The following is a 26,526-nucleotide window of genomic DNA, read 5'->3' on the forward strand; positions in this document are numbered from 1 at the left end:
TGGAGCCAGAAGTTTCCTTCAGGATCATTATTAGTGTAGTGGAAGAAGGGCAAGCAGCAAGATGTGAGCTGACAACATAAAATATTAATGTCAGCAGAGTCTAGAGACAGGGGTGAGGCATTCCAGAGCACCTAAAAATATCAATAATGACAGATGAGCAAAGGCTGATAAACAGACTGAGCAAAACCACACACGAATGTGTGTGAAGAGGGGAAGGAAAAAACTTTAGATTTCACACAGTGTGCACACAAGCAGCTTTTACACCACAACCTCCTAGGATTTTATTTTGACAGCCTTGCAAGGTATGACATCCCTAGGGACATGCCAGCTAGCCAGAGCCCACAGAGAGGAGGGAAGGGACTTCAGCCATAACCTCCACAAACAAAACCACTTCAGCAACACAGCTCCAGGAAAAAATCAGATCCTTGTACTAGCACAGGCTCGCCACAACAGTACCAGGTGCTTCCAGGATATGACAAGACTCAAAAGATGTAGAAAATCAGTGAAATGCTGATACTAACACAGCAGAGCAGGCAGTGTCAGGGAATACACCCACACGTGCTGCAGCAAAGGATTTGCCACCTGAAGGAAGGTCATTGTCACATAGCTAAGGCACAGAAAACTGCAGTCAGCACTGGGGGACTTCATAATAAACCAAACATTCTCAGAAGGGGGTACAATAAAGATTTCACAGCTCTTCCACAGCACTCCTGTTTGACTTGGGCTCAGGTCTTCAGTTATTTCACCCAAGCATCTCTGTTCCCTGTGCTCTCTTATAACTGAGATAACAGTGCTTCCCCTCCTCACAGGAATGACAGAAGGAGAAAAGCAGCTCTAGACACTGAGTACTGCTAAAATGTGAGTGACAGCGTCATGCAGGTTCCCAAAATAGACAGCATTTAACCTTCATTAGCTGCTAAGAGCTCTCCTAAGTCTACCAAGCATTGATACTCAGATATTTATAACACAGTTAACTCCAGACTAAGTCCCAGCACAAAAAAGAGAAAGGACAGGCAATGTATCAAGAAGGTTCCCCCCCTCCCCTCAGAATTTCTTATCACTACTTCTTGGGGGGAAAAAATTGCCAGGAAAAAGAACTCATTGGTCTGGATGAATAAACCTTGTAAGTCCCAAAGCTGTCCCTGGGGAGAGCAGCAATCATGCTTGTTACATCTGAACAATGCAGCAAAATGAGAAGATACCATTTTTCTTAAGTTTTATTTGCATGAAGAATATGAACTCTGTAATTTGCATTTAATGTTATTAGCCATCCTTTTAGCATATTGAAAGTTAATTACAAATCCAAACTTTGGATGCAGATCGTTAGGCAGCCATTCATCCACGGGGAGGCAGAGCCATGATCCCAGGGCAGCTGAGGAGGAACAGCTTGCAGGTTCTGTCAGCTGAAGAACATCCAAAACACAGGGAATGCTAGATCAAGCCAAAGTATGACCCCCTGCCCACCAGCCAGGCTTGGCAGGAAGTTCTTTATCTGTTCTTATTATTAATTCAACTGGATAGGCCTATTTGGATGTTCTGGCTGCAGTTAAAGATCCAGTTCCTTCAGTGGAGCAGTTTGGCACTGAAACCAAGCCTGTGAAACTGCTGGCTGATGAGGGGCAACCATTCCACACCCCTGCTCCCTCTTCTTAAAGGAAAACTAAGGAAAAAAATTACCTCTGCAAAGGGAGAAGCAGTGAGAACATAAATACAGACAAAAGAACACCCCAAACTCAGCCTAGCTAGGTGGAGTTTAGCAAGAACTCAAAGTCACAGCATTTTGGTAGGAGACAGATTTAGATGAGTCAGCTTGAGCTGGTTGCTTGGAGGGATCAAAAAATTCCTTATGTTAGGGAGTGAACCCCAACAGAGGGCACAGCTGAATGCAGAAAATGCACCAACAGCTGCAGCAGAAGGAGCTTCAGAACCCCAGAACTCAAATCCATGTGCAGGCAGAGAGGAAAGTGAGGCAGGGAAGGTGAGCACATTTCATTACTTCTGCATTTCTGGTTTCCTTGTTTTATCTGAAGGAAAACATCAGATCCAGAACACGTGTTTCACACCCTTCAGCTTGCATATGCCCCTAGAGAGTTAAACTATAAACCTGGCTATTATTTACAGCTCCTCAGCATCCCATTTAAGATGTTTTAAAGGAATTCAGCAGGGCTTTTTTCTTTTCTTTTATGCAAGTAAAAAGCCAATATTGGAACACAAGAGCTACAAACATAGCCTCAGGTTAACACCACACATGACAAATTCATGTGCATAGATATTACATAAGAAACACGTTGCCTCACACAGAAGGAGGTTAAATAGCTTTCTAGGGCTTTTTTAATAACTTCTTGAGTGGAAAAGATTTCATTTAAAGCTTTTGAAGTGTGATGACTGTGGCTCCATTATGAATCCCTCACTGAGCTACCTGTGACCTGCACCTCTGTCACAATTCCAGCACAGGGAGAAAGCAGAGGGAAGAGCAGAGTGGGACACTCAGCATGTCCTGCTGTACCCCACATGTTCAAAGATGAAATAGCCACTAAGCTGAGTGGTACTTGCCTGCACAGCATTGCTCAGAGGCACAGGAAAGCAGAGAAGGAGAAGGCAATCACCTGGGCTTTCAGCAGAGCTGTGCCTGGATGGGACACTGAGGCACAGTAGGAATGTGCAGCCCTTGCTGTTCCTCAGTGTTCAGAGAGAACAAGGAATGGCTCTGAGAAAACTAACAGCTCTGTGGTTTTAAACTGGGAGGGAAAACAGAAAATAAACAGATTATTTGCTTGGTATTTTGCTAGAAGCAAACAGAAGAGCTGAGATTTACTTAAAGGACTGGCAGGGTGAACCAGAGATGGGAAAGAAAATGATTCCAGGGTGATCTCTCCAAGTAATGAGGTGGCAAAGGGCACCCCCAGTGCAGTCCTTGGGTGGGGGCTTTGTTCCATGCAGGCTGAGCCCCTTTAGCCTCACGTGCAGCATGAACAAGAGGGAAAAAGGAAAATGGACAGGGATACTTAGTGAAAACAGAGTGGGAGAGATGTCACTGGAGTAAGCACTGCCTCTTGTTTGTGTTTACTTCATGCAAAAAGTCAAGAATTCTCTTGTAGGGTGATTTTCACTTTTAAAAAACAACCCTGAACGGTTCACAAGCACTTTTTTCCCCAGCACCAACCTTATATACACTATCATAATAAACATCTTCACGTTGGAGAGGGATAAAAGGCATTTTGTTTTGATTTCATTATATCTCCTGAAATTGCTTTTTTCTTTCTGCATTTTTTTCTTGTCATTCAGTTGTGGTGGCCCTCACTGAGGGATAATGCAATAACACTTCTGACAAGGTCAGCTTTCCAATAACTTTGCAAATGGCATTTCCCAATGACAAAACAAGCACAGCTTCTCCTCTCTTTGTAATTAATATAATAGAAATGTCAACCTGAAAAGTTGGTCTCCAAAGGTAAAATGTTATCAACAGAAAATTAATTTATTAAAGCCAGAAAGTGTTTCTTTATCTGCAAAGCTGAAAACACTATTTACAGAGCAGAATTCCTGTTACAAGCACAAAACATAAAACTTCTGCAGCTTATACATGTGCCTGAAAAAGCAAGAACTGAGGAGAGGAGTTAAATTGCTTAAATTTCTAATTCAGACACTACATCATTTTGGGAGCTGCACACTCCTTTTGCAAACACCCTGTAGAAGGTGTATGCACATCCTGAAAGAAACATTACTCCACATCCACGTTTATCTTTAATTTAATCACAAGTTCAATGCATAGAATGAGTCTTCCCAGCTCCTCTCCCATCCACATAAGCAATAAAAAGCTGTTGGTCCTGGACCTGCCTGTAACCCATCTCCCACATAAGGCAGGGAAAATGAGTGTGGGAGCAGGGACTCTTCCAGCTGCTTCTCCCACTGCAGAGAAGACTCTGCTGCTCAAAAGGAGTAAGAGCATCTCCTCTCCTTGAAGAGGGAATGAGCTCTTGGCTCTGTCCCATGAAGATGAACCAAGGGGCTCCAGGCACACCCCACTGCAAACCTACCAACTCTACACAAGTTCTCCCTAGGACCTGCTACATGTCATGGTCTGAATCTCTCCTTCAACTGCTCACCAGGACAGGGAGCCCCAAGTCCTGTCATGCATTTCTTTCTATATTTAGATTTTACAGCTCCTCCAGGCATTCAGGACAGGCAGACACGAGCCCCAGCTTGGTGCAATAGCCCAGCAGGGGAAGTGTGCTCACATCTCAGGGGGGAAGAGCATCCAGCTGCAGCAAAACTACACATCCTGCAGTTCCAGCATGGGCTGGCACAGAGAACCAGCAGAATGCACATTTTGCTCTGAAAAATATTTGCCACTGATGTCAAAGCCAGAGCCCTTCAGGTGCCTGCAGCTCCCAGGCATGAGATCAGCACAAACCTTCTCAAACACTTGCAGGAAAAGTTTAAAATGCTCCACCCTTTCAGCAAATTTCACTTGAACCACTTGGTCTCAATTCCTTGCACACAGCCTTGTGGCACTCAAAATAATACTGACTAAAAGCCCAAGTAGGGTGAGGTTTCTGTTTTCCCCAGTATTGATACAACACTGGAATAAGCCCAAGGCACTTTGTACCCACCCAACACCGTGGCAAGCAAAGGAACACATCTGCTGGAATCCTTGGGCTTTCATGCCCAAGGACACCAGGGAGATGCACACACAGACAGACAGATTTAAACTTTACTCTGGCCATGATTCCCTGTGCTTAAAAAGCAGCTTGGATGCCCCACAGGGTTATAGGACCTTCCTAATACAACCTGTACAAATGAGAAGACTCTTGTGAGAAGAGATCTCCTCCTCCTGACAGAAAGCAAGTCCAACATCATCCTGATGTGTAAAAAGCATAGCCTCTTTCCCTGTCTCATGCTCACACTTTACCTGTTGATTCCTTTTAAAATACTTGACTTCAAAAAGGCATTGATCTTTCTAGGGAAATCCTGAAGCTCTGGATTCATACAGACAGAAAACTAAGTCTCAGCTCCCTCACTGTCCCAAACTGGTTCCACCTGAACAGGCAAGTTCACAGTTAATGATTCTTCACAGGTCCTGCCCCACATAACACTAAAAAAAATCCAGCAGCTGTTCTGTATAGTGAGAAACTTGTAACATAATAATCTCATTACATCAATCAAAATTAATTAACTGAAACTACACCAATTCTTCAAATTTTCTATAGCTTCTATTAAACAGTTTTCAACTCTATCTGAAACACTACCTAAACAAATGTGCTCATAAAAGAGGGAACAGTACATTTCTCCTCAATGCAACAAATCATGGGTCAGAGACCATTTCCAAGATGCTTTGTAAAACCTCATTTGACTTCTAATATATTCATCAATTCAAGCAATGCTTGACCTGAGATGCTGTGAGCACACATTGAACAAAATAGTCAGTACTGCATGATCCTGTGCCAGGAGCAATCCAAAACTCCTCAATTCTCCAGACAGTCCTTCAGTTTTATAAAGACTTTGGGTCTTCATTTGAAAGGATGCTCTGACTGGTGGCTGAGTAGTGCAGCTGTTCTTACCAGAGGCTCCCATCACATGCTGGAATAAGCTACTGTGCAATTACTTAATTATCTCTCTCTCCTATCCTTAAAAAAATAAAAAAAAAAAAAATTCACTGCAATCCAACTTGAAGCAAACCCAGTTAATCCAGTTTTATGGCTGAGAATTAAAACAGAGAGAAGTCAGAGATTCAAAGCTGCAGTTCCTGTGGCAATACCACCACTCTAAGAGGCAGTGAGATTAATGCCTTCAAACCACAAGTATCTGAGGAACAAAGAATTGCAAAAAAAAAAAAAAAAAAAAACCAAACAAACAAACCCCCTTTTTGTGCAGCTTAGCCTTGCTGGTATTTCTGAGTCTGCTGTTCAGAAATCTTAAACCCCTTCCCTGTCCCTGGATGCTGCCCAAGCCCCTGCCCAGCAGTCAGGTTTGTTCTGCCCGACTTCCCCCAACAATCACTCCCTCATTCCACCCATCCATCTTCCCTGCCAGACCTGCTCAACCATCCCTCATAATTCAGAGCTGAGCAGCTAAGGAATAAATGTTACAGCACATGCATCAAGGGAACTATAACTTTGAATTACCTGACCTGGGTGAGCTTAAATTCTCAGCCATAACATTGGATTAACCTAATTTCTTTTTATTGAATATTTTACCTTTAGAAGTCCTACAGTCCTTTCTCTCAGAGAAATACGAGAACTGAAGGTCATATAAATTCTTTTATGGGTATATTTCTAATTTTCATAATCTAACCTCTTAGCAGTGAGCATTAATATCTAGTGGGGGCAGAACAAAGCAGAATCCAGTCATTATTCTGGGGGGAAAAAAAGATCACATTCCTATTGTTCTTCACAAATACCTCATAAAATAACATAACTTTTAACTTTGCTGCATACTCTGAATTGTTATAAAATTTTTAGAAACCCTCTAAACTCGCTGCTTAAATAGAAGCTATGTCAGAGATAACATCAATCAGAATACAGAGGCTGTCCTTGTGCCTCCACCTCAAAAACATCAGATATAAAGATAATAATGAACTCTGTATTTTTATCATTGCAAGGTTTACCAGACACATAATAAGGCAAGAGAAAGAATTACACCAAACCAATTCCCAGAAAATTGCTAAGATAATTTTTATGAGCTCTTTTATGCTTCTAAAAGGGAAAGGGAAGCAAGGCCCAGGGGCCAATTCATCTTCTGCCTCCAGGCTGGCCATTTGAACTCAGCCTCACCATCCCCACAGTGAGAGCCCTCGGGTGCTAAAGCTCAGCTCTACCAAAGCACATCACCTTCCTGCCTCCAAGGGATAAATTCCTACAGGTACCACAGGGGACACAGAGTGCCATACCCAAAGTCAGGGAAAAGGCAAATTCATCCACTAGCTAGGAGGAATTAGGACAACAGATCAATAGGAAAGGGTCTCACCAGAGAGGATGCAGTGGAAAGCAACAAGGGCAGACTCCAGTGCCCACAGCCTGGGAACAGCTCCTGCATCTCAGAGCCAGAGGTTCCTTTGACAAATGCAGACTGACAAGTGAAACTAAGGGAACTCTCAGGCTTTGAAAAGTCATTTTGGAGCAGGATAAGGAAGTGAGAACTCAACAATTCTGCTATTTTCTTCATGGAGTCAAAAGTGAGTGGTAAACTTATTATCAAGTTAGGCAAAGTAAGGAACAATGGCAAAAAAGAAAACCAAGCACTGCTCTGGGAGCTCACACCTGCAAAAACACACTCTTCTGACATTCCAAAATCTGCAAAACACACTTCAGAAACAGTAACACTTTCTGGTTTAATTTAAAGATTCTTCCTCCTCCCAAATGGTCTTTGTGCACTGCTTCAACACTGCTGCAGCCAGTCCCTTCTACACACACACTGATCCCAGCTTTCCTTATTCATTCTTTATGGAGAGGTTCTCCAATTGCATCAGTAAATGATATTAGCAGACCTCATGAAACAACCTGTTTCAAAGGAAAATGGCTTGTTCTCATTCTCTTCTGGAAGACAATTGCCATTTGCTTAATATAGCCATGATATTTTACTGAGGTAATTATACTCTTAGCTATCAGTAACAATTAAACCCTTAGATTGAGGTTGCTTAATAAAGGTCTCCAAATAAATAACACATTCCAAACACAGTATTTTAAAATGTCAAGCATGCAAATAGGATCTCGTAATGAATATAAGGAAGCATCTAGTATAAATCAGCACAGAGTTAGTTTGTCACTGTACAAGTGTCTGCAAAAATTGCTGTTGGAGTATTGTGGGATTGTGCTCAGAAAGCTACAGAAAGGGCAGTGCTGCAGATGAAACCATTTCAATAAATACTATGGCTGGTTCATGGCAGGGCCAGGGTGAAGCCATCAACACTGCTGTGCTTCTGCAGGAGCAGGGCTGAGTGACTTGGGGAACAGCTGAGGCTGATAAAATTTGTATTTGTTCTTTTGTATTCCCTGTAGCAGCTTCCTTGAAAACTGGAGTTAGGCCATTCCATTAAAAGCCAAATAAAACTCAGAAGCAGACAAATTAGAGGGTACAGACAGAGGGGAAAAAAAAAATCACTTTCAGACTCTGAGATCCAGAGATACTTGAAATCAGGTCAACAGATCCTAGCAGGCTGTTAGGTATGGAAGGTGAGGGAATGGTTTAAAGGTCCTCACAGTGCAGACTGCAAGATGATTAAGAAAGGTAAAGCAGACCAGCAATGCACATGAAAAATAATAAAAATTAATCAGGAAATGTGATTTCAGAACACATATTTGTGGAGTTATCTGGCAGGGTATCTATTCCAGACAAGGAGCAAGTTAGCTCCAACACTGCATGTGGGGGCAGCTGCCTGAGCTCCAGGAGGAGGTTAAGTGGATCAGGACTAAAATATGACACAGCAAGTAACTGGAAGAAGTTAATGAAAAAAAACCCACAACAAATTTGGGTTATACAGGGGAACAAAAACCAAACCAAACTAACAAACCAAAAAACTGTGTTAAAATAACTCCTCACAGAACTCTATTTCCCTGTCCTCAGAGACAGAAGGCAGAGACCAACAAAAGAAAAGTGTGATATTTCCTTAACTCCAACAAAGAATGTCTATGGAAACAGTCATCAAACTCCCAAATCCTGCTCTCTCCTCACAAATCTCAGCACCCTTTATCCAGTAACCCAGACACTCCTGTGGAAATCACAACATGAAGCCCAGTAACCACCCTTCATCAGACTGAACTCAGGAGCATTTTAACACCAGCTCACAGAATTATTCATAAAACCACCTACCTCATGTCTGACCTGTTGGTCTTCATTCTTTAATAAAAGCACCCTACAAGAGCAGTCTGGGAATTAAAATTGATGATGCTACTGGTTACTAAAGATTAAAATTCAGCAGTGACCTGTTCTGAGCCCCTGCACCCCACAGGCAGCAATTCTCTCTCTGCCTCTTTCCCACACCTGTTAATGATCTTCTGTCTCCTTCTGCTATTATCCTCCTCCACCCCCAACTACCAACCACCTCTTCTCTGAAATTGTTTAACTGATTAATATAATCAAGTTGAAATTAGAGAGACCTGTCCTCAATCTAAAAGGCTCCTTCAAACACAGAGTGTCTTGTCTCCCTCTTCTCAAGGACAGATGGTCCAAGGAAGCACTCACAAAACCTGCCTTGCTTAATCCCTGAAGAGGGAGATGTGGAATCACCTCAAAATGTATTTATTTGCCAGTCCTGAAGAGGAAGGTAACTTCCCTGAGTTTATAAAAACCTACAAAGGGGAAACACAGTGAGCAGAGGGAAAGGTTTGGCCAGGGTCAGGCTGGCAGCATTTAACAATCAGGTGTAGACAGCAGCACAGCTGGGAATGCACCTGCAACAGCACTGCTGAAATGCCATCCACAGGATCATGACATGGATTGAGGGAAGGAAGGAGGGAGAGTGGTAACAGCCAGGGAAAGCATTGGATACTCTGGATACTGCTCACAGCCCCATGAACAGCTCAGAGCTGCCCCAAGGCCAGCTGTGCTGCCTGGATGCAGAGCACAGCTCAGGGTGTGATGCCCAAAAAGTCTGTCACAAGGATGAGCTTTGCCAAAGAGCCTGGTTCTAGTGCTGCTGAGTGCAATACTGACTGCTGCATTTACAATTTATCTTTCACATATGCCAGCAAAAGGGTTAATTCACCTACTTTGCTGCACACCCACAAGTTTTAAGATCCTTCCTTGTGCTTTAAAATCATCTATCTACCTCCTCAGAAAAAACATCTTGCAGGACCCAATATGACAGGGAAGCCATCAGCATTATTTTAAATCTTTACTGATTACAAAACAAAGCAGATGGCAAATCAAGTCATGAACTCTGCATCTGCCATGCTTAATGAACAGTTTAATTACCTAGTCCCATTTCTGATGCATTTTTACCATTCTCAGCTCTGGGAGTCACTAATATGCTTCACACTGACTGATATCTCCAGGAACATGTGGTATCAGCAGTCAGCTGGAGTTGGTTAATCAATACTTGTTTAATCTCCAACTTTTATGGTGATGGCCTAAATTATGTCTCAATAGAAACAGATTTCCTATCATATCACATGATCTGGTTGAGAGCCCAGGAAACAAAAGGGAATTTTTCAGTCTCTTCTCCGGGCAGCAGAGTACCCAAAGGCAGAAAAGTGCACAGACAGGAAATAAACACTGAAACAGCAACATCCAACACAAGCAGCTTAGTTCAGTCCTTGTGTTGTGCCTTAGATGAGAGCAAGGGCTGCAAGTATGGCAGTGTGCACTCATAAAGCCCACAATTTTGGGAACAAATTAGACTAATTTGGAATAAGTTACAAAAAGTAACTGAAATTGGGCTTCCCATTTTGAGTTTTGAGCTTCCTGCAAAGGATCACACCCTGGCTGCAAGAAGCAGGGCATTTTGTCCCTGGTGAAACCTGCAGGGCTATGGGCTGATGCCATGCACTCCAGAGCTCCTTGCAGAAGTTCCTCCTGGGCACAGAAGGAATCACTGCTTTCAGGAGTCACTGAACTGAAGAGGGGGAAGAGGCTCCAGGGGAAGAGGCTCCAGGTCTGAACCCTGGCAGCAGAAAAGTAAGAAACACAGGAAGGGCTGATCACAACCAGGTAAAATCACTCGAGGAGAGGAGCAGATGATGGCCAACCTTTGGCCCTCCACATCAGAGGGCTTTGGGAGCTTTTGAGTGGGCCTTTATTGCTGTTCTCCAGCAACACTTCTGCTGCACAAGGCCCAGTTGTGCCCTCTGGAAACTGCCCTCCTGAAATAAATAACCAGAGCTGGCTTTCCATGAAATAATGACTCAATCAGCTGCTTACACTCAGATGAGGATTTTCAGAAGGGATTTTTCATTTTGGGAGGCCTCTGTGTCATATAAGAGATTCCAATTTTAGCCATTCAGTAGCAGAATTGACTGGTTTTAACAAGTCCACTTCATAAACAAAGACCAGGAGTTGTCTTTCTTTGAGAAAAACACTCAAAAGCTTAAGGACAACACAAAAGTCAAATACAAAACTGTGTGAGTAAACATGGCATTCAAAGCAAATGCAGCAGTAAATCAAACAGGCAAAAGGGCAGAGGTGGTCTAGGTGTTTCCCCAACATTCCAGGTATCTCCCAGGACTGCTGTATCACAACTACCTCAGGTACTAAGGCAAAGATGAAAGATTTTCCCAAAACTCTGAGCAAAAAGCATGACAGACAGCAAACGCAGCCAGGCAGATCTCTGAGAGAGAGAGTGAATCCATCCCTTCAAACACCAACTTCTGTTTCATCACCTTAAGTGAAGGGAGTGACACTCCAGGAGGAACCTCCCAGCCATCAATGTCGAAAGCCTTGGTGGTGTCCCAGTCCAGCCTTATGTTTCACTGAATGCATGTAAATCTGCAAACTTCAGTCCTGCCCTGATTTACAAGGGCACGTGGGACAAAATGATCAACCAACATGTTCTGAAGAGCAGTTTGTGAGCAGGAATAATCAGGATGCAGCTCCTACACCAGCCCACACCCAGCAGTGGAATTGATAGGACTGGAGCACTACCAATGCTCCAGCCCTATCAGAGATTTGTAGGGATGCACTGAAGTATCCCACACTGACAACTGGGTCACTTCCAAGCAGTAAACCAACTGGAAAGGCCCAAGTAAGCTCAAGAAAGCCCAAAAGAAGCAAATAAGGCAAGGAAGGAAGCAAGGGACAGAGGTTAAATGCACTGGAATGGAAATACAAGAGCAACCAAGACAGACAGAGACTGTGGCAAGTAGCAACTGAGCACGACTGACAAGTGAGACTGGCAGTCTGTAAAAGCCACAAAATATTGCTTCAATCTTGGGGAAAAAATCAGTAGCCATAGCAGTGAGAAGGAGTCTGACTAGCAAAGCAAGTGCCCCCTGAAGAGAGTACATCTCCTACTGAAACATTTGGTCCTGCTGTTACCAAAACAAAAAACAACTTACTGTTTTCTATTAATATTTTAAAACATATTCTAGGACTGAGACTTCCAGGTTCCAACCTGAGCCTAAAGAAAGGAAAACTGTTACAGCATTAAACTTGCACTGCTGAACAACTCTGATGCCTTCCAGGCCTTGTTTGCTCAGCACACAGGAACTGATTCACTGCCCTAGCAGAGGGTCAAACATGCACAAATGCAGAAGTCATACTATCAAAAGCAATAGCATTTCAATCATATATATAATACTCTCCCCCAAATTAGATTTTCACAGTCCTATTTAACAAGACAAAGACTGAATAGAGAGAAGTCATCTTTTCCATTCTCAAATTACATAAAAGCACACCACAGTACTGATGCCACTAATTAGATGATTAAATACCATTCTAGGTGATATGCTTTCAATGTAAAATAATTATTTTTGACAGGAAATGTATTTGCTCAATCTCATTTTAAATCACAATATCATACTTTTTTTAATTAAATGAAATTCTTTCTTCTGATTTTGCATGAGAAGAGCAACCAGCAGGAGAAACAGTGCTGAGGATAGATTGTCCAAGTACCATAATGCATGTACTCCTTCACAAAGGACCCCAGCATTCTCTGGATGGAATATAAATTTTCAGAGAACAGCAAAGTCTTTATTCCTTCAAAACAGGTCAGTTGAGGAATGACTGAGCACACTGAAAACCTCCCCTGTCAAAACACAAGTTTATTTGCCATGGTCTGATGAAGAACACTTCCAACTTTTCTTATGCTCCTCCTCAGGGGGAGCACAGCAAACAAAGCAAAGGTTTGTCTTTCCATATAATTCAGGGTACAATCCATCACATGACAAAGTAATGCTGTGGTTTTGTCCAGTACTTAAAGAAAAGTAATGATATTTTTGTGTTCTATGACAAAAAGCATTTCTGCTGAGCACTGGAAATATGTTAACAAAGGGAATATTTTAGAAACCATCTGAGAAACTTCCTTCAGGGCTGAGCAGTCCAGCACAATATTAGACCGCTGAAAAAGTTACAAAACCAGGATTTTTATAGGGCTCAGTATGCACCTGTGTCTTATCCAGCCACGGCAGTCCCAAACCAGAACACTACAGAGAGCTGCCTGCTGCTGGGGCAGGAGAAGGGCTGAGAGGAGATGCCTTTTCTGTTTCCATGGAGAGAGTTTGGTCCATCCACCCTGCCTGCAGTGCCCGCCTCAATGTCAGGCTGAAAGAACTGCTGTCATTTTCCTCTTCGCACTTCTGTGACTCTCCATGGCATCAAACCCAGCAGCCAGAAGATCTGATGGAATATCCTCTTGTAAAGTGGCTGCTTCATGCTTCAAGAGCCCTGCTTACTGCACCATACATCACAGCTTCTTTGGCTCAACAATGACATGGGAATTACACAAAATTGGGCGCAGCGCAATTAAAATCGATCAAAATGCTTTCACTGACACTGGAAATCAAAGTCTAAAGCTCAGGCACCACAGCAGCTCTTTCCCTTCCTGCCTCCCCACGTGGTGATGTGCCTGGCTCCCTCTCATGAGCTCTGACTACTGGAGTCTGACCTTCTGCACACACATAAGCTCATTTACGTGAGCAGCTTTTATAACACCAGAGAGATTGCTCAGATGGGGGAAGTTTTGCAAGGAGTATTCTTGGAAAGTGAAGTAACTCTCATTCTGGCTACAGCAAATTATTATTCCCTTTGTGGAAAGCGAGCTCTCAGAATTTAATATAAAATTTTCAATGCTCTGCAGACTTCAGAATTATTGTATAGAATTTCATCATGAGAGCACACCTGATATAGGATGATGCAGACCCCTTTGATATATTCTATAGAAAGAATCTTAAAACGTATTTTCAATTTACTGGTCTAGTGCTTGCCATTACATTTGAACAGACTTCCAGCGTAAGAGGAAGGCAAATCTCTTACTCCCTGTAAATTGTTTTTCCACAGGAACAGTTGACAAGGTGCTGCCACTTCGTTCTCTTTAGGAAAGGAGGCAATGCAGCCAAAGCCATTATAAATTCCCTTCAGTGGCTCAAAACACTCCAGCAACAACATGATTCAGTTCTCTGCCCTCACATGGATGCCAAGGCTCAGACAAAGTCACATATCCTCAGCACAGCACAAGCCCAGCTGGGGGAACACGAGCACAGCTTTAGGAGGCACTGGTATTTCCACTCCAGTGAAGCCCTAAAGACAGGTTTCACATCTCCCACAGCACCCATTGTGCAAAAACTCCAGAACAGTTTTGTAGCACCAGTTATAGAGGTGAACAAAGGAGAAATGGGAAGGACTGCACCTGGCAGAAAGAAGTAAGGACACGTGCTTTTCCAGGCTCACCTTGGTGAGGAGCACCACGCGCTTCTGCAGCCGCCTGACCAGCGCTTCCTGGTGCTCCCGTTTCTTCTTCTCATCCAGGAGCTGGCTCTGAACACACAGGACCTCCTCCTGCAGCTGCTGCCTGGCCTTCTCCAGCATCCGGGCACTAGGAGAGATAAGACAGACCTGTAACTCCTGATGCTGCCTCTCAAGCATCAGAGACATCAGGAAAGCCTCAGAGGAGAAGCATGACCATGACTGTGTCACTCTCATCTTACAGCTGCACCACTGGAAATTGGGCAGCTGCATCCTCATTACCAGCTGTTGTCAGAAAAAGATGTGAGAAGAACCACCCAGGGACAGCCTTCTTGAGCAGCATGAGACAATTACTGGAACCTCACAGGTAGGAAGCATTTCAATAATTGCAAATCTGTTTCAAAATCAATCAGTTTGCCTTTGAGAACGGGTCTTGTTTTCAACAAACAACCCACACTCTTGGGTTCCACTGGATCTTTTCATTTTTTTAACAAAGGAGAAGAAAATTTAGTTTTACTATTATCTGCTTTGACTGACAGATAGTACTCAGCAAGTAGTTACAGCCACACTACCTGCACATTGCCAGCAACCTATGTTGGAAGAGAAATGCCTCGTGAGGGCAGGTGACTAGCACTTCTTTTGAGGTGTGGACATGATTCTCAGTTAAACCAGAACAGCCTGGCCCTCTTCTCAGTTCTCCATGCAGCACACCGTGGTGATGCACAATTATCTGTGAGCTCCTGGAGAAGCTCTCCACGTGTGCCCTTCAGCCTCACAGCCTGCTAATGGACACTGAGGGGCAGCTGCTCCAAGGCTCACATCAAGCAGCTCATCACACACCAGCTGCTGGCAAAGCACTTGATCAATAACAAAAGTGGAATCACTCCTGTGATTAAGAGTCAGTTCATGATTTAAATATGATGAGTTTATCCAAGACTGCACTAAGTATTTAATGAGTGAGCAGGACATGAAATAAAAGTATTGCACACAAGTCAGAAACCCTCAAGCAAGCAAGAAAGATCAAACTCAACATCTCCAGCTTAGTCAGGAACAGAAGAACTTTGTTTCTCTAATGCTGGAAACACCACTGGAAAATTTATGATTCCTTCCAAGGGGTCTTATTCATCATTATATTTGAAAGAAAAGAAATAAAAGTGCTTTAAATAAAACAACACTATTGTTAAGGTCCTGTTTAGATAGATCCAAAAGGGAATACTTAAAGAACATTTCTAGCATAAATCAAGTACAACCTGCACTGCCAGGTCACCAAATTGTATTTTTTGGGAAATGTATGTAGGAATTCACAAGAATTCCAAAGCAGCTGTCTCCCTACCTCAAAATCCTTCTCTTTGAATAAAGTATTTGTTTTAAAGCACTGGATGAATTAGAAACTTGCTTAAAGCTCCAGTTCAATTTGGAACCATTCACAAACCAATTTAATAATTGGGAACTGTGAAAGAGTCTCTTCATTGCTGTATTCAGGTGGGAAGGTTCATCAAGAGGGCTTCACATCTGCATTTAACACTGCATAATTCCATTATCAGGGCACCACTGCTTCCTTGCACCTGCTTTAATTAATCAGTTAAGAAGGGCAACTGTGCCAAGAGTAACATCTCTGGTGATGGAACATGCCTGTGGGGCAGCCTATCAAGCCTGCCCTCAAAACAGGGCAGAAAGGATGGTTAATTCCTGGTAACCTCAATTTCTGCCTTAGGATTTATTACAGTTTGTTTAACAACATTCCTTGTTATGCATAGGGTAAATATAAGTACAAAATCCTCATTAACTGTGATACCTGTGTTGTAACAATTAAAATCACACTACAGAAACCTTACTGCAAATATCTTTTTCTTTATCAAAGAACCTTTGTCCTGATTAGAGTCAGAACAAAAGAAAAAAATGCAAGCATAAGATTAATTACCCTGAAACAGCAAAAATCTCACATTTGATTATTGCAAAACATTTTGATAAGGCAATGGAGCAATCTTTTTTCTTAATCTCCCAATATTGTGACTTATTTCTATAAATGTTGAGTGGACCAACAAATGATGATTGATTTGACATTCACCAAGAAAAATGAGATATGTGCTAGGTTTCCTTCCCAAAAGAATGAAATTGTTTGAGATTCATGTCTCATGGAGAGCACAGACATTCAGCCACATACAAAACTTTCAAGCTAGGTTGGAAAACAACTGTTTTAAAACATGAGAGAAGTTGAGCAAAGAGAGACAAATGGGCAATTTCCTCAGCCACTGCATGGAAATAACACCTTCATCTGTTTATATTTCAGCCTCAGTACAAATGTGATGTTAATGTACCTAAAATTCAAATGCCAGAGATGTCTCTGAAAGTGAGGACAATCCTCAAACTCCCTGAATTGACTGCTACCATAGGTTTCCTTGCTATGGGAGGCATGAAATTCAACTTCCTCACAACTCTCCACACCATGCCAAAGTACATTATTGAGATCCTTTCTTCCTCTCTTTGGACAGATTGATAATTCTTCCAGAAACTGCACCAAATACAGCATGAGCTGCTTCTATAAGGAAAAATCCAAAAGGAAAGTGCTATTTCTTATTGACACAAAACAGGATTTGCAAGTAGGTGCTCAGAAGCAAAAGCCTTTAAAGCCAGACTTGTGCACTCTTTTTCTACCCTGATGACACCTATGGCTTTTCAGAAGTAATTGCTCACTCAATATGAGCATTAAAAAATAAAATAAAAGAGGCACAAAGTTCTCCATTCAACAGAAGCTTAGGGAAGTGGCATTTTAAAAAATCTTTGCAAGTTCAAAGTAAACCTTTTAAGCCTTAAAGAGAAAAAGTCATTTCTGTTTATCAGCCTATTAATGTTCCTTGTTCCACATCCCAGTGAATGAGATGCCAGCATATTTCTGTTCTGAGCTGTTTGAGACTCTTCATTTTTTGCTCTTCCTTTCTGTAATCCACTTTAATGCAATCTTAATGATAAAACTTCATTTTCCAGAATATTCTTTGAAAGACTGAGAACAATGAGGGCACACAGTGAATACTGAAGCTATAAGATACATTTTAATAATCTCCTTCAAAAATGACAAAAGCAGCCGACAGCTCCCCCCCCAACCCCCAGTGATCCATAAAATATTATTTTAATCATTCCATCCTTTCAGTAGCCAAGTTACCACCTCAGAGTTACTAAAATAAAAAAACAAAAAAACAAAAAAAAACAAAAAAAAGAACAGGGAAAGCAAACAGGATGCTAGAAGCAGTCTGTGTGTGAAGCTGGGAGGAAAACAAGGGGTCCACAGCGACAATTAGAAGAGGAACACTGTCTGGGTCATGTTGTAGCTCAGCTGAAGATGAGACACGTGTACCTACCAGGGCCAGCTGTCAGGAGGGAGAGCACATCAAAGAGAAAAGCAGAGTGTGATGGGAAGAGCAGTGAGGGAGCACAGGGGGAGAACTCGGTGACAGTGCCAGCGCACACGGAGCTGGAAAGAGAAACGCGCTGCAGCCATCAACATCCTCGTGTCAGAGCACACAAAAAAGGGTTAATGCAGAAGCTAATGAGGCAAACAGGAGCAGGGGAAATTGTTTTGCAGCAAGACATTTGGATGAAGGAACACCCGTTCCTGTAAGTTGACAACTCGCAGGCATCTCAATGAATCCACATGCAGGCACATAAACCAGACTGGAAACTGATACACACAGGGCTGAACAAAAATGTTATTTTCATTCCAGTTCCTCCCCCACAGGTTTTCTGAACAAACACAAAGGCATAAGCAAAATCTGAGTAACTCCAGCATGTCTTTTATTTTCCAGTGGATACCAACAGGACATCATCCCTGCCTGTGCTCTTCCTCAAGGATTCTTCCAAACTCCAATTTCTGACGCAGACAACTTCCCCCCTCAGCCTCTGCCTAAGCTGCCTCAGCACCATCCAGGATGGGAATTAAAAAGGAAAAACAGAAGGGAGAAGAAGAAAACGGTTTGACTTAAATAGGGACAGAACTCAGGAAAGAAAAGGTGATGCTTGGCCATACAGAAAAATATCCATCTGATGTTAAAAAGGGAAAAAACTGATCCATTACAAAATGCTGCTGAAAAGACTGATTGGAGCTCTAAGAACACAGCTACAGATGGAACTAGTTTATTGAACTAGCCTGAACTAGTTTAACATTTCAGGCAACTAGAAAAACCACCATCAGGAAGGAGAAAACTTTAGTGCTACAAATATTTCAGCTCAAAATTCAGAGGTTTGGGTGCTAAATTTTTACTACAGTGAGATTGGCATCTCTTCCTGCTTTCTTTCTTCTTCAAAGACAGAACTGTGGCTATATGGAAGCAGTAGCACCCTCTCCTGCCCTCAAATCCTGCCCTGCTGCTGGGACTGTGGGAGCTGTGGGGGCCAACAGGTCTGTGTTGTCTATTTGCTCACTGTATTCAGAAAGAGAAATGATACAAAATATGAACATCTTTAGTAGAAGTTATCACAGGGGCTATATTTTATTTAAAGCTTTACGTGTGCCTCACATGGAGCCCTATGAAATACTGCTACACAAAATACTACATGAAATGGTCTACAGAGAGTTGGTGGGAAAACACTCTTTCTTCTTGCTATTTATTTCTCCCAAGTCCTCAGCAAACATCTGCAAACTTTCTCTTGTATTTTCACACCTTGTATTTTCTCAAAGATCTTTTGTATAACTCACCAGCACCAGGCTTCCATAAATCACAAATCATTCAAAAGTAAACAGATCATACATCACCTTGCTGCTAGACACACAAGGAAGATTCAAATCACATTGAATTTATAATGAGGGAGCAACATAAGAGAATTATTTTGCTAGTGCAGCCAGATGAAATGGGTAAGAAGCAGACAGACATTTGGAGCTTTATTGGTGCACTGACAATGTTTTATCTGTGAGACTCTCTTTAATTTTACTCCCTAACCAACAGTGTAACTATCAGGCTTGGAAACACAGTTCCACCAAAGTGAGCAGTTGGAGAAAAGAAATAACCCACATTTTCTGCACCAGCCCCAGTACAACAGCCATAATTGACTGGCAGGAGTTAAGATTCACTGAAATAAATTCACATCAGGCACCCTGAGCTTCCTTCCACTGCAGGGTCAACACACACAGGGCTGTGCTGACAGCAGTGACCCAGAGGAGCCCAGGAACATTTCCAAAATGCACAACCCAGGGTAGCTCCACCTGAACAGACACTGAGTCAGCCACTCGAGGTGAGAACCACTGCCACAGCCCTGACCATGCCTTCCACATCACCATCAAGATGAGAATGAAAGCAGTGTCTTAACAATTGAGGAATGTCTGTGGTTTGTTTTGGCTTTCTGTGGAAACATCAATAGTTTCAACATCCATCACTGAATTCTGGAACAGAAAATATTTCAAGGGGGAGATAACTACAGAAAAAATGTCCTATTTTAAGTTTCTAAACCTGAAGTGTTTATAAGGCCAAAGCTTCTACCGAAGGCATTTATTTGGCAAATAAAACTTCTACTGGTATTTAAAAACCACTGAGCCCACACTGCTGGCTGTGCACTTACTACACTTGAAAATGCTGCTGCCTTCAGTGGCTGCAGGAGAAATTCTTCTGATAGCTGAATAAACAAAGTGATTAATATTAGCTCATGCAGACAAATCTTTAAGGGCCTTTGGTATGTGCAGATGCTCATGGCTCTTGTTCTGAATCCACAACAAGTCAGACATCAGTGACACCCTAAGCAAATAGCTTCCCTCTGCAGTGCTTGGAGAGAAGCAAATACTAAATGTTCTTAATAAAATGCAAGTAATTAAAAAGCAGGAGTTAAAACCAAGAGTCCTCTAGGATGATTAACACAGCATATAGCCAGTACAGCATGTGTCATCTCTCCCTGCATCATCAGTTGCACGTGGCATTTGGCAAGTATGGAGGATGGACTACTTTAAAAGGGCATTCACTGAAAAGGATTTTCCACTCCCATTCTGAGATAAGAACAAATTTAAGGTGCACTTTCCTACACTGCAGAGAACAGAATGCCCACAGATGCCCTCTGAGCACAGACTGACCCACCACACCAAGGCAAGATGGTCACTGAACTGTTCAAAATGCATTACAGGGAGCTGGGAAAGGAGCACCTCCACTCCCAGTACTTCATCAGGAGTTCTGTTCATTTGGTCCACTTTGCAGCTCCTAATTTTGGCTCTCCTAACAACCCTGTGGATGATGCTGTCAGTAAGGGAATTTGTGGAGCTTCAGCACCAGAAGATGCCAAATGTCTGCTCCCTTCCCTATCACCCCTCACTCAGATTTGAGCATCCAGCACGAGGGAATAAAATACTGGAAAAAGAGAACTGTCATAGCAGAGAGGAAAACAAACAAACAAACCCTCAAAGAAAAATCCAAGGAAGAATTTTGAAAGGAAACCTTTTCTCCAGCCAGGATGCAAGCACCCTCTCTGCAGCTGGCTTAATTTACATCATCTAATTCAAATTCTAAATGCTTCAAAGTGTTATTACACTTTTTTCTTTGAAAACAAAAATGACAACAACTGGAACAAAACTCTGAATGAGAAAATCCAAAGACTGAAATAATTACTAATCTAAACAGAGGCCTGTACATGGGCTGGTGAAGTCACTGGCCAGCTCTACACAGTAATTTCTCCTCGTGTCGACTCTGATGAGTTTTATATTTCTAACATTTCATCAATTTGAATCACTAAATTCAATTTGCATTCACAGATAAACAGAGAAGGAATAATAAATACTCTCATCTGACCTTGAAGTGTGACACAGAAAATTGCCCTCGATGATTTCATTTCAGTCTGAACCAGAATGAATAATGCAGTTGGCCCCACCAGTTACCAAACTATAATCACACTTGTGGGCTGGAGGAACTCATGGCTGTGCCTAAATATGATGAAGAAAGTCAAAACTTTCCACTCTTTTTTGTACTAGTATTTCCTCCTGCTCCTTCACTACAGGGATTCATCCCTACCTCTGTCCTTCCCCACCACTCAGCCCCAAATACAAATGCCAAGGATTTCACTTTATTGCACAGTCACAAGTGAAGGCATTGCAGAGTTTTCTCAACCCAATCCAATGTTATTTGCTTTATAAAGTGCACACAATAACTCTTGTCTCTCCCAGTAAACTGTGAAGTCACTGGGACAACTCTCCAGCACAGCAACTGGTAACATGAACACCACAAGTGACTAAGAGTATTTCCAATTTCTGTTATACATTCCAACCAATGCTACTTGAGAAAGTGGGAAAGTCATCTGGGAACAGCATGAGAGCTGAGGAGCTCTAAAGAATAAAGAACTGATAAAGAGGAGTGGAAAAAAAGGAAGATTTGCTTGAAGTGGTGAAAGAAATGAGTAGGAGAATGGTCGTGCTGAACCAACTTGTCAGCAAACAAATCTGCAGAAATTCTAGGCTCTTGACAGCTAGATAATGGCTTATCTTAATAAAATAAGAAGGGTCAAAGTGTTTAGATGAGAAAAACAAAACATTAAACCCTCCACTGCAATATAGCAAGTGAGTCCTCACAGACTGGTGACTCATTATGGCTTTGTGAAGGTTCTGTGGATCTTTTTCAAATTACCTTTTCCAATGAGACCTCATTTCCAATGTGCATTACAGTACTCCACAGTGAAATGAGGATTGAAATGAGGATTGTATATTACTGCTCAGTCACTTTTTTTCTTTTAATATCTGAACCTAAGACTACCTGAACAAATTTACAGAAACACAATTGTCTAAGGTATTTTTTGCAGAACAATTCAGTGCTGGACCCTCACCATAACTCTGACTAAAATCTAAAGCTATAGCTCAGCATTTCAGCATCAGGTTTTTGTCAGTGAAAACCCCTCCAGGTTATGTGATGAAAACTTGTCTCAGTTTTCACTAGGGACTCAGAGGAGAATTCATAGTGTTACTTGTTGACAACAAATAAACCCAAACAATTAAGTGCTACCCCCCAGCATTTACCCATGGGACAGTGGTACAGATAAAAGCAAAAGAATGACTGCAAAGTCACTCAGCTATCTGTGACAAGCACTCTGCCAGACTGCTGCTCTTGGCTTTCCATTCCCACAAGCACCAATTTAACTCCATCTCATATCTGCCTCCCACCTGCTTTGACTCAGCTCGTGTCAAAGCAGTCTACCAGGATCCAAGCCATATTAAGGAGAGCATTGTGACAGACCTGCTAACCCTTAAATCCTCAATGTGGATGCATTTTAGGTCAGCAAAGATCTTAAAATTTCCATGACCAAATAACCTGACCTGTAACCATGGATTTTTGAAGTGCCACCATGGTTTTGGGCACAAACAACATCTCATGGTAGTGTAGGATCTTTTCTACCATGCTCCAACAACAAATCAGGATTCACTGCTAACTGCATCTGTTTTCTGCAGGATCTCTGCCTCATTTGCTGCAGAATTTGGAAGATTAATGAAGCACAGAAATTGCTTGAAGAGAATGGTCTCACATTTTGGCAACTGAAAGTCTCCCAAAAAATCTGGTTCCAATTCTTGCCTCTGCCAGAGCTCCTGGTGATAGGAGAACCTTTCCAAGGCAGTCCTTGGTGCTCAGTCACTGGGCAGCCCCTGGTGCTGAGCACTGACACTGCTGCTGAAATCAGCAGCAGCTACTCAGGCCCTATGAAGCCTTAGGTGTTTTGAAAGAATATATTCTAAATATTCCATATTGGCATCTCCAAAAAGAAGGCTACACTTTCTCCTCGGTTTACATCTGGTACAACAGAACTAGCATAAGAAGTAACTAATAAATTATTAAATTTCTCTATAGAAAAGCATTAATAGCTGCTCATTAAGTCAACATAATCCACCATCTCTGCCAAGTGAAATGAGAATGCTGCATGCTATAGGAAGAGACTAAGGAGGTGCCAAGTGACTTGAATTTGGGATTTCCCACCCCCTGAGAGCCTCACCTTGCAACCCTGATTTTGCCTTTCAAGTATCCATTTTCCTCATTGAGAAAATAGTACTTAAAATATTAAAAAAGGAAAAAAAAACAAAAACCAACACATAAAAGCGAAACCATTTATCTACGAATAAGAATGAGGCAAAACAGCAGAGTTAGCTGAAGCTCCCCAAAAACATTCACTGTGGAGTATGCTTCATCCCAGTTCTATTATTTTACATTCTTACACACATGCATTTTGGGCATGTACACGAGCACAGGCAGACCCCCAAAGAAGAGCAGAGCTGATCTCCAGCCATCTGGTGTCACATAATGAGACTAAAGAAACTGGGACCTTTCCAAGCTCCACTGTCACACCAGGAATATCTGCCATTCCTCCTGCAGAGGCTGTGCAGCCCCTCTTTGCAAACCCAGGGAATATTTAGAGCTGCTGTGTCTGGGCAGCTGGGCAGAGGCAAAAGGCTTCCTCACACCCCATTTCCAAACTGTAATTTTTTTCCCCATGAAAAGGATATGCCCAAATGAGACTTACAATGAATCCCTGCTAACCCCATTCCTAAAACATCCTGTGGATGGTTGTTTTCCCTGTTTCACTTAGAAATCCAGAGCACTATTTCTCAATCTTCCACTGGACTGTTGACATTATTAGGAATTACATGCAGGGCACAGAGACCTATCTTCCTCTAATTTTAATCCCCCAAATTAGGTCAAAGAACCCATAAACCAATACAAGGCAAGGGAAATAAAGCTGTCACCATGGAAGGAGAACTGCCAGAACAACTGCATTTATAGCCCTGCTACATCAATTCTTCTGCATCAATATTTTTAAGTGTTTAATAAAACAATACTACATTCAAAGCAATCTTTTTGTCATGAATACTTATAGAGAAACCAGTTAGGTGGACATGTAAATGGCCTTTATACAGCAGTTGCAGGTTTCAAAATCACTACATTTGCAAACAAATCAGATCCCTTATTTTGTGGTGAAGCTGGGACAAGGAAATGAATTTAAAGACATGGCAAGTAATTTTGTCTCTGCATCACTCATAAAAGAAATGCTCTGTTCAATGCAATTTGGTACCAGCCAGTTGGCACCACAAATCCTACACCAACCAGCTCCATGTTGGAGGGGCAGGATGATAGTCCAGCATGGATTCAACAGGTGCAGGGAGAAGTTTCTGCCCTCAGAAATGTGGCACCTCAATTCATCACTGTCTTGGTTTAACCCCAGCAGAGCATGATTTCACATGGTCTGGAATATCATGGAAGCCGGGGATGGTTTGGGCTGGAAGGGACATTAAAGATCATGTCATTCCAACCTCCCTGCCATCAGCAGGGACACACTCCACCAGACCAGGCTGTCAGAACCTCATGCAGCCTGGCTGAAACACTTCCAGGGTAATTATACAGAGATACTTGGCAAGGCTGATTTATCTGTCACTTTCAAAAATTGTTCTTACCACGACACTTTATTTAAAGCAAAGCACAACAAGACAATGCCACTAATGTGTTCATTTCTGCAAAGTCCTTTAAGAAGGAAAGAAGAAAACCTTCAATGGGAGTTTAGGTGGCCCAGCAAAACAAATTGACAAGACAAAGTTTCCAAGACCAAAAATAAAACCCCAAGGCTGTAACTGGGAGACACAGCTTGCTCTCTCTGGAGCTGCCCATCAGCACAGTGAGAGCTGGTCCCCCCCAGCCCACACCCCCCCACTCAACAGAGGCACTTTGGCAGCCAATTGATGGGCTGTGCTCAACACATCCTTCGATTGCCACCTGTCTCCCCTCATCATCTCCCCTGCTGCCTCCATTGTACCTGATTAATGCAGCCCATTCCTCCTGGCTATTTCCTTATCGATCCACCATCCCCTGCATGGCAAAAGGCATCAATGCAGTTAAGGGCAGGCACCTGCTTGGAGACTTCAGCCTTCGGCTGCTTTCTGAGAGAGAGTTTTGTTCCTACTGGATAATAAGAATCTCTGGTTAAAGGAGCTTTTAGGTATTGGCAATGTCATAAAATGTTCCTTGTGTCCTACTTCAGCAGAGCTGACAAACTCTCCGCTCGCTGTCACCGGACTAATGGGAAAAGAAGCACTTCTAAAGAGCTCTGGGTACTTTTGCATTGCAAAGTGAAAAGGAGAAAGTAAGATATTTCAATGATGTTCGTTCCAAAGCCCCATAAAGAGGAAAGAAAAAAGGGAACGTTTCTGCACAATCACTGTATCAAGCAAGCAGCTCACTTATTAATCTCTCCTTCCTCTGCATTCACTGGCTCGGGGGCTTGAAAAGTTGACACTTGACTTGAAAAATGCCAACTCTAAGCAGTTTATTTCCTCTTGAACTTTAAGAGCTGACTGAGACAGAAATGACCTTTAAAAAGGCAGGGTTAGTTCTTGTATGAATTGATAGAAGGATTCTTTGCTTACACAGCACAGCAAGGTACTGAGCAAATCTCCTATACAAACTGCCCTCTCTCACCAGAGGCAAGAACACCACCATGTTCCATCAGCCACAGGATCCACTGAGCTGGAGGATGTGGGACCTGGTGACCCAGCTTGTCTACAACAAGAGGGAAAGAGCCTCATACAACCATAAATCCATGACCTTTTACATGCCTGGGACAGAGACTACACCAATATTCACACCCTGGAGACACCCAAACTTCCATCACAAGGAAGCAGAGCAGGTACAACCAAAATTAAAGAGCCACCACCAGTCCCAGCCCCAGAGTCCTGCTGCCATTGGGACACAGAACAAGATTCCAGGACTGCTATTTTGGGACATCTCCCTGGTGGTTGTGAGTTTGCTTACATCCATCTCTACTGAAGCTGCTGAAATAGAAATCACTACATGGCTCATTAATGGTCTTCAATGAGAGGCAGCTGGAAAATGCAAATCAATACTCAACAATAACTACTAATAATACTTGCTGCCACACCACTAGCCAGACATGTAACTGGGCAGAATATTCTTGTCTGAGGTTCACCACACAATTAATACCACCAGATGTCCAAAGAAAAGGATTTTGTGGCAGCACAGGACAACCTGGGAGTTTTGATAAAGGAAATTCACAAAGCAAATATCTGAGATGTTAACAGGGATGGGAATACCCTGGGGACAGATAAGTTAATTTTGCCTGTGTGCAAATAACAACACTTACTGGTATTTGAAGATACAAAGTGCCCTGCTGACAAGCATGATACCTACACATTAAACTAGATATACAAATGATATTTCATTTCATTCCAGATACTGTAAGAGTATT

General features: G+C 42.4%; 1 protein-coding gene across 5 annotated transcripts in view; it reads right to left on the bottom strand.

Moving 5' to 3' along the window:
* MAD1L1 (mitotic arrest deficient 1 like 1) overlaps positions 1-26,526 on the bottom strand; it is a 349,051-nt gene that overhangs the window by 232,619 nt on the left and 89,906 nt on the right. For 4 of the 5 annotated variants that reach the window (XM_059861646.1, XM_059861647.1, XM_059861650.1 and 1 more), the window contains one exon: positions 14,317-14,461. In XM_059861646.1, the coding sequence (XP_059717629.1) occupies positions 14,317-14,461 (145 nt within the window). Of the gene's footprint in view, positions 1-6,963; positions 7,056-14,316; positions 14,462-26,526 lie in introns of those variants that run through there. The other variant, XM_059861651.1, reaches the window with a different exon arrangement.

This window comes from Haemorhous mexicanus, chromosome 17, assembly GCF_027477595.1.
Source record: "Haemorhous mexicanus isolate bHaeMex1 chromosome 17, bHaeMex1.pri, whole genome shotgun sequence".
Classification (NCBI taxonomy): domain Eukaryota; kingdom Metazoa; phylum Chordata; class Aves; order Passeriformes; family Fringillidae; genus Haemorhous; species Haemorhous mexicanus.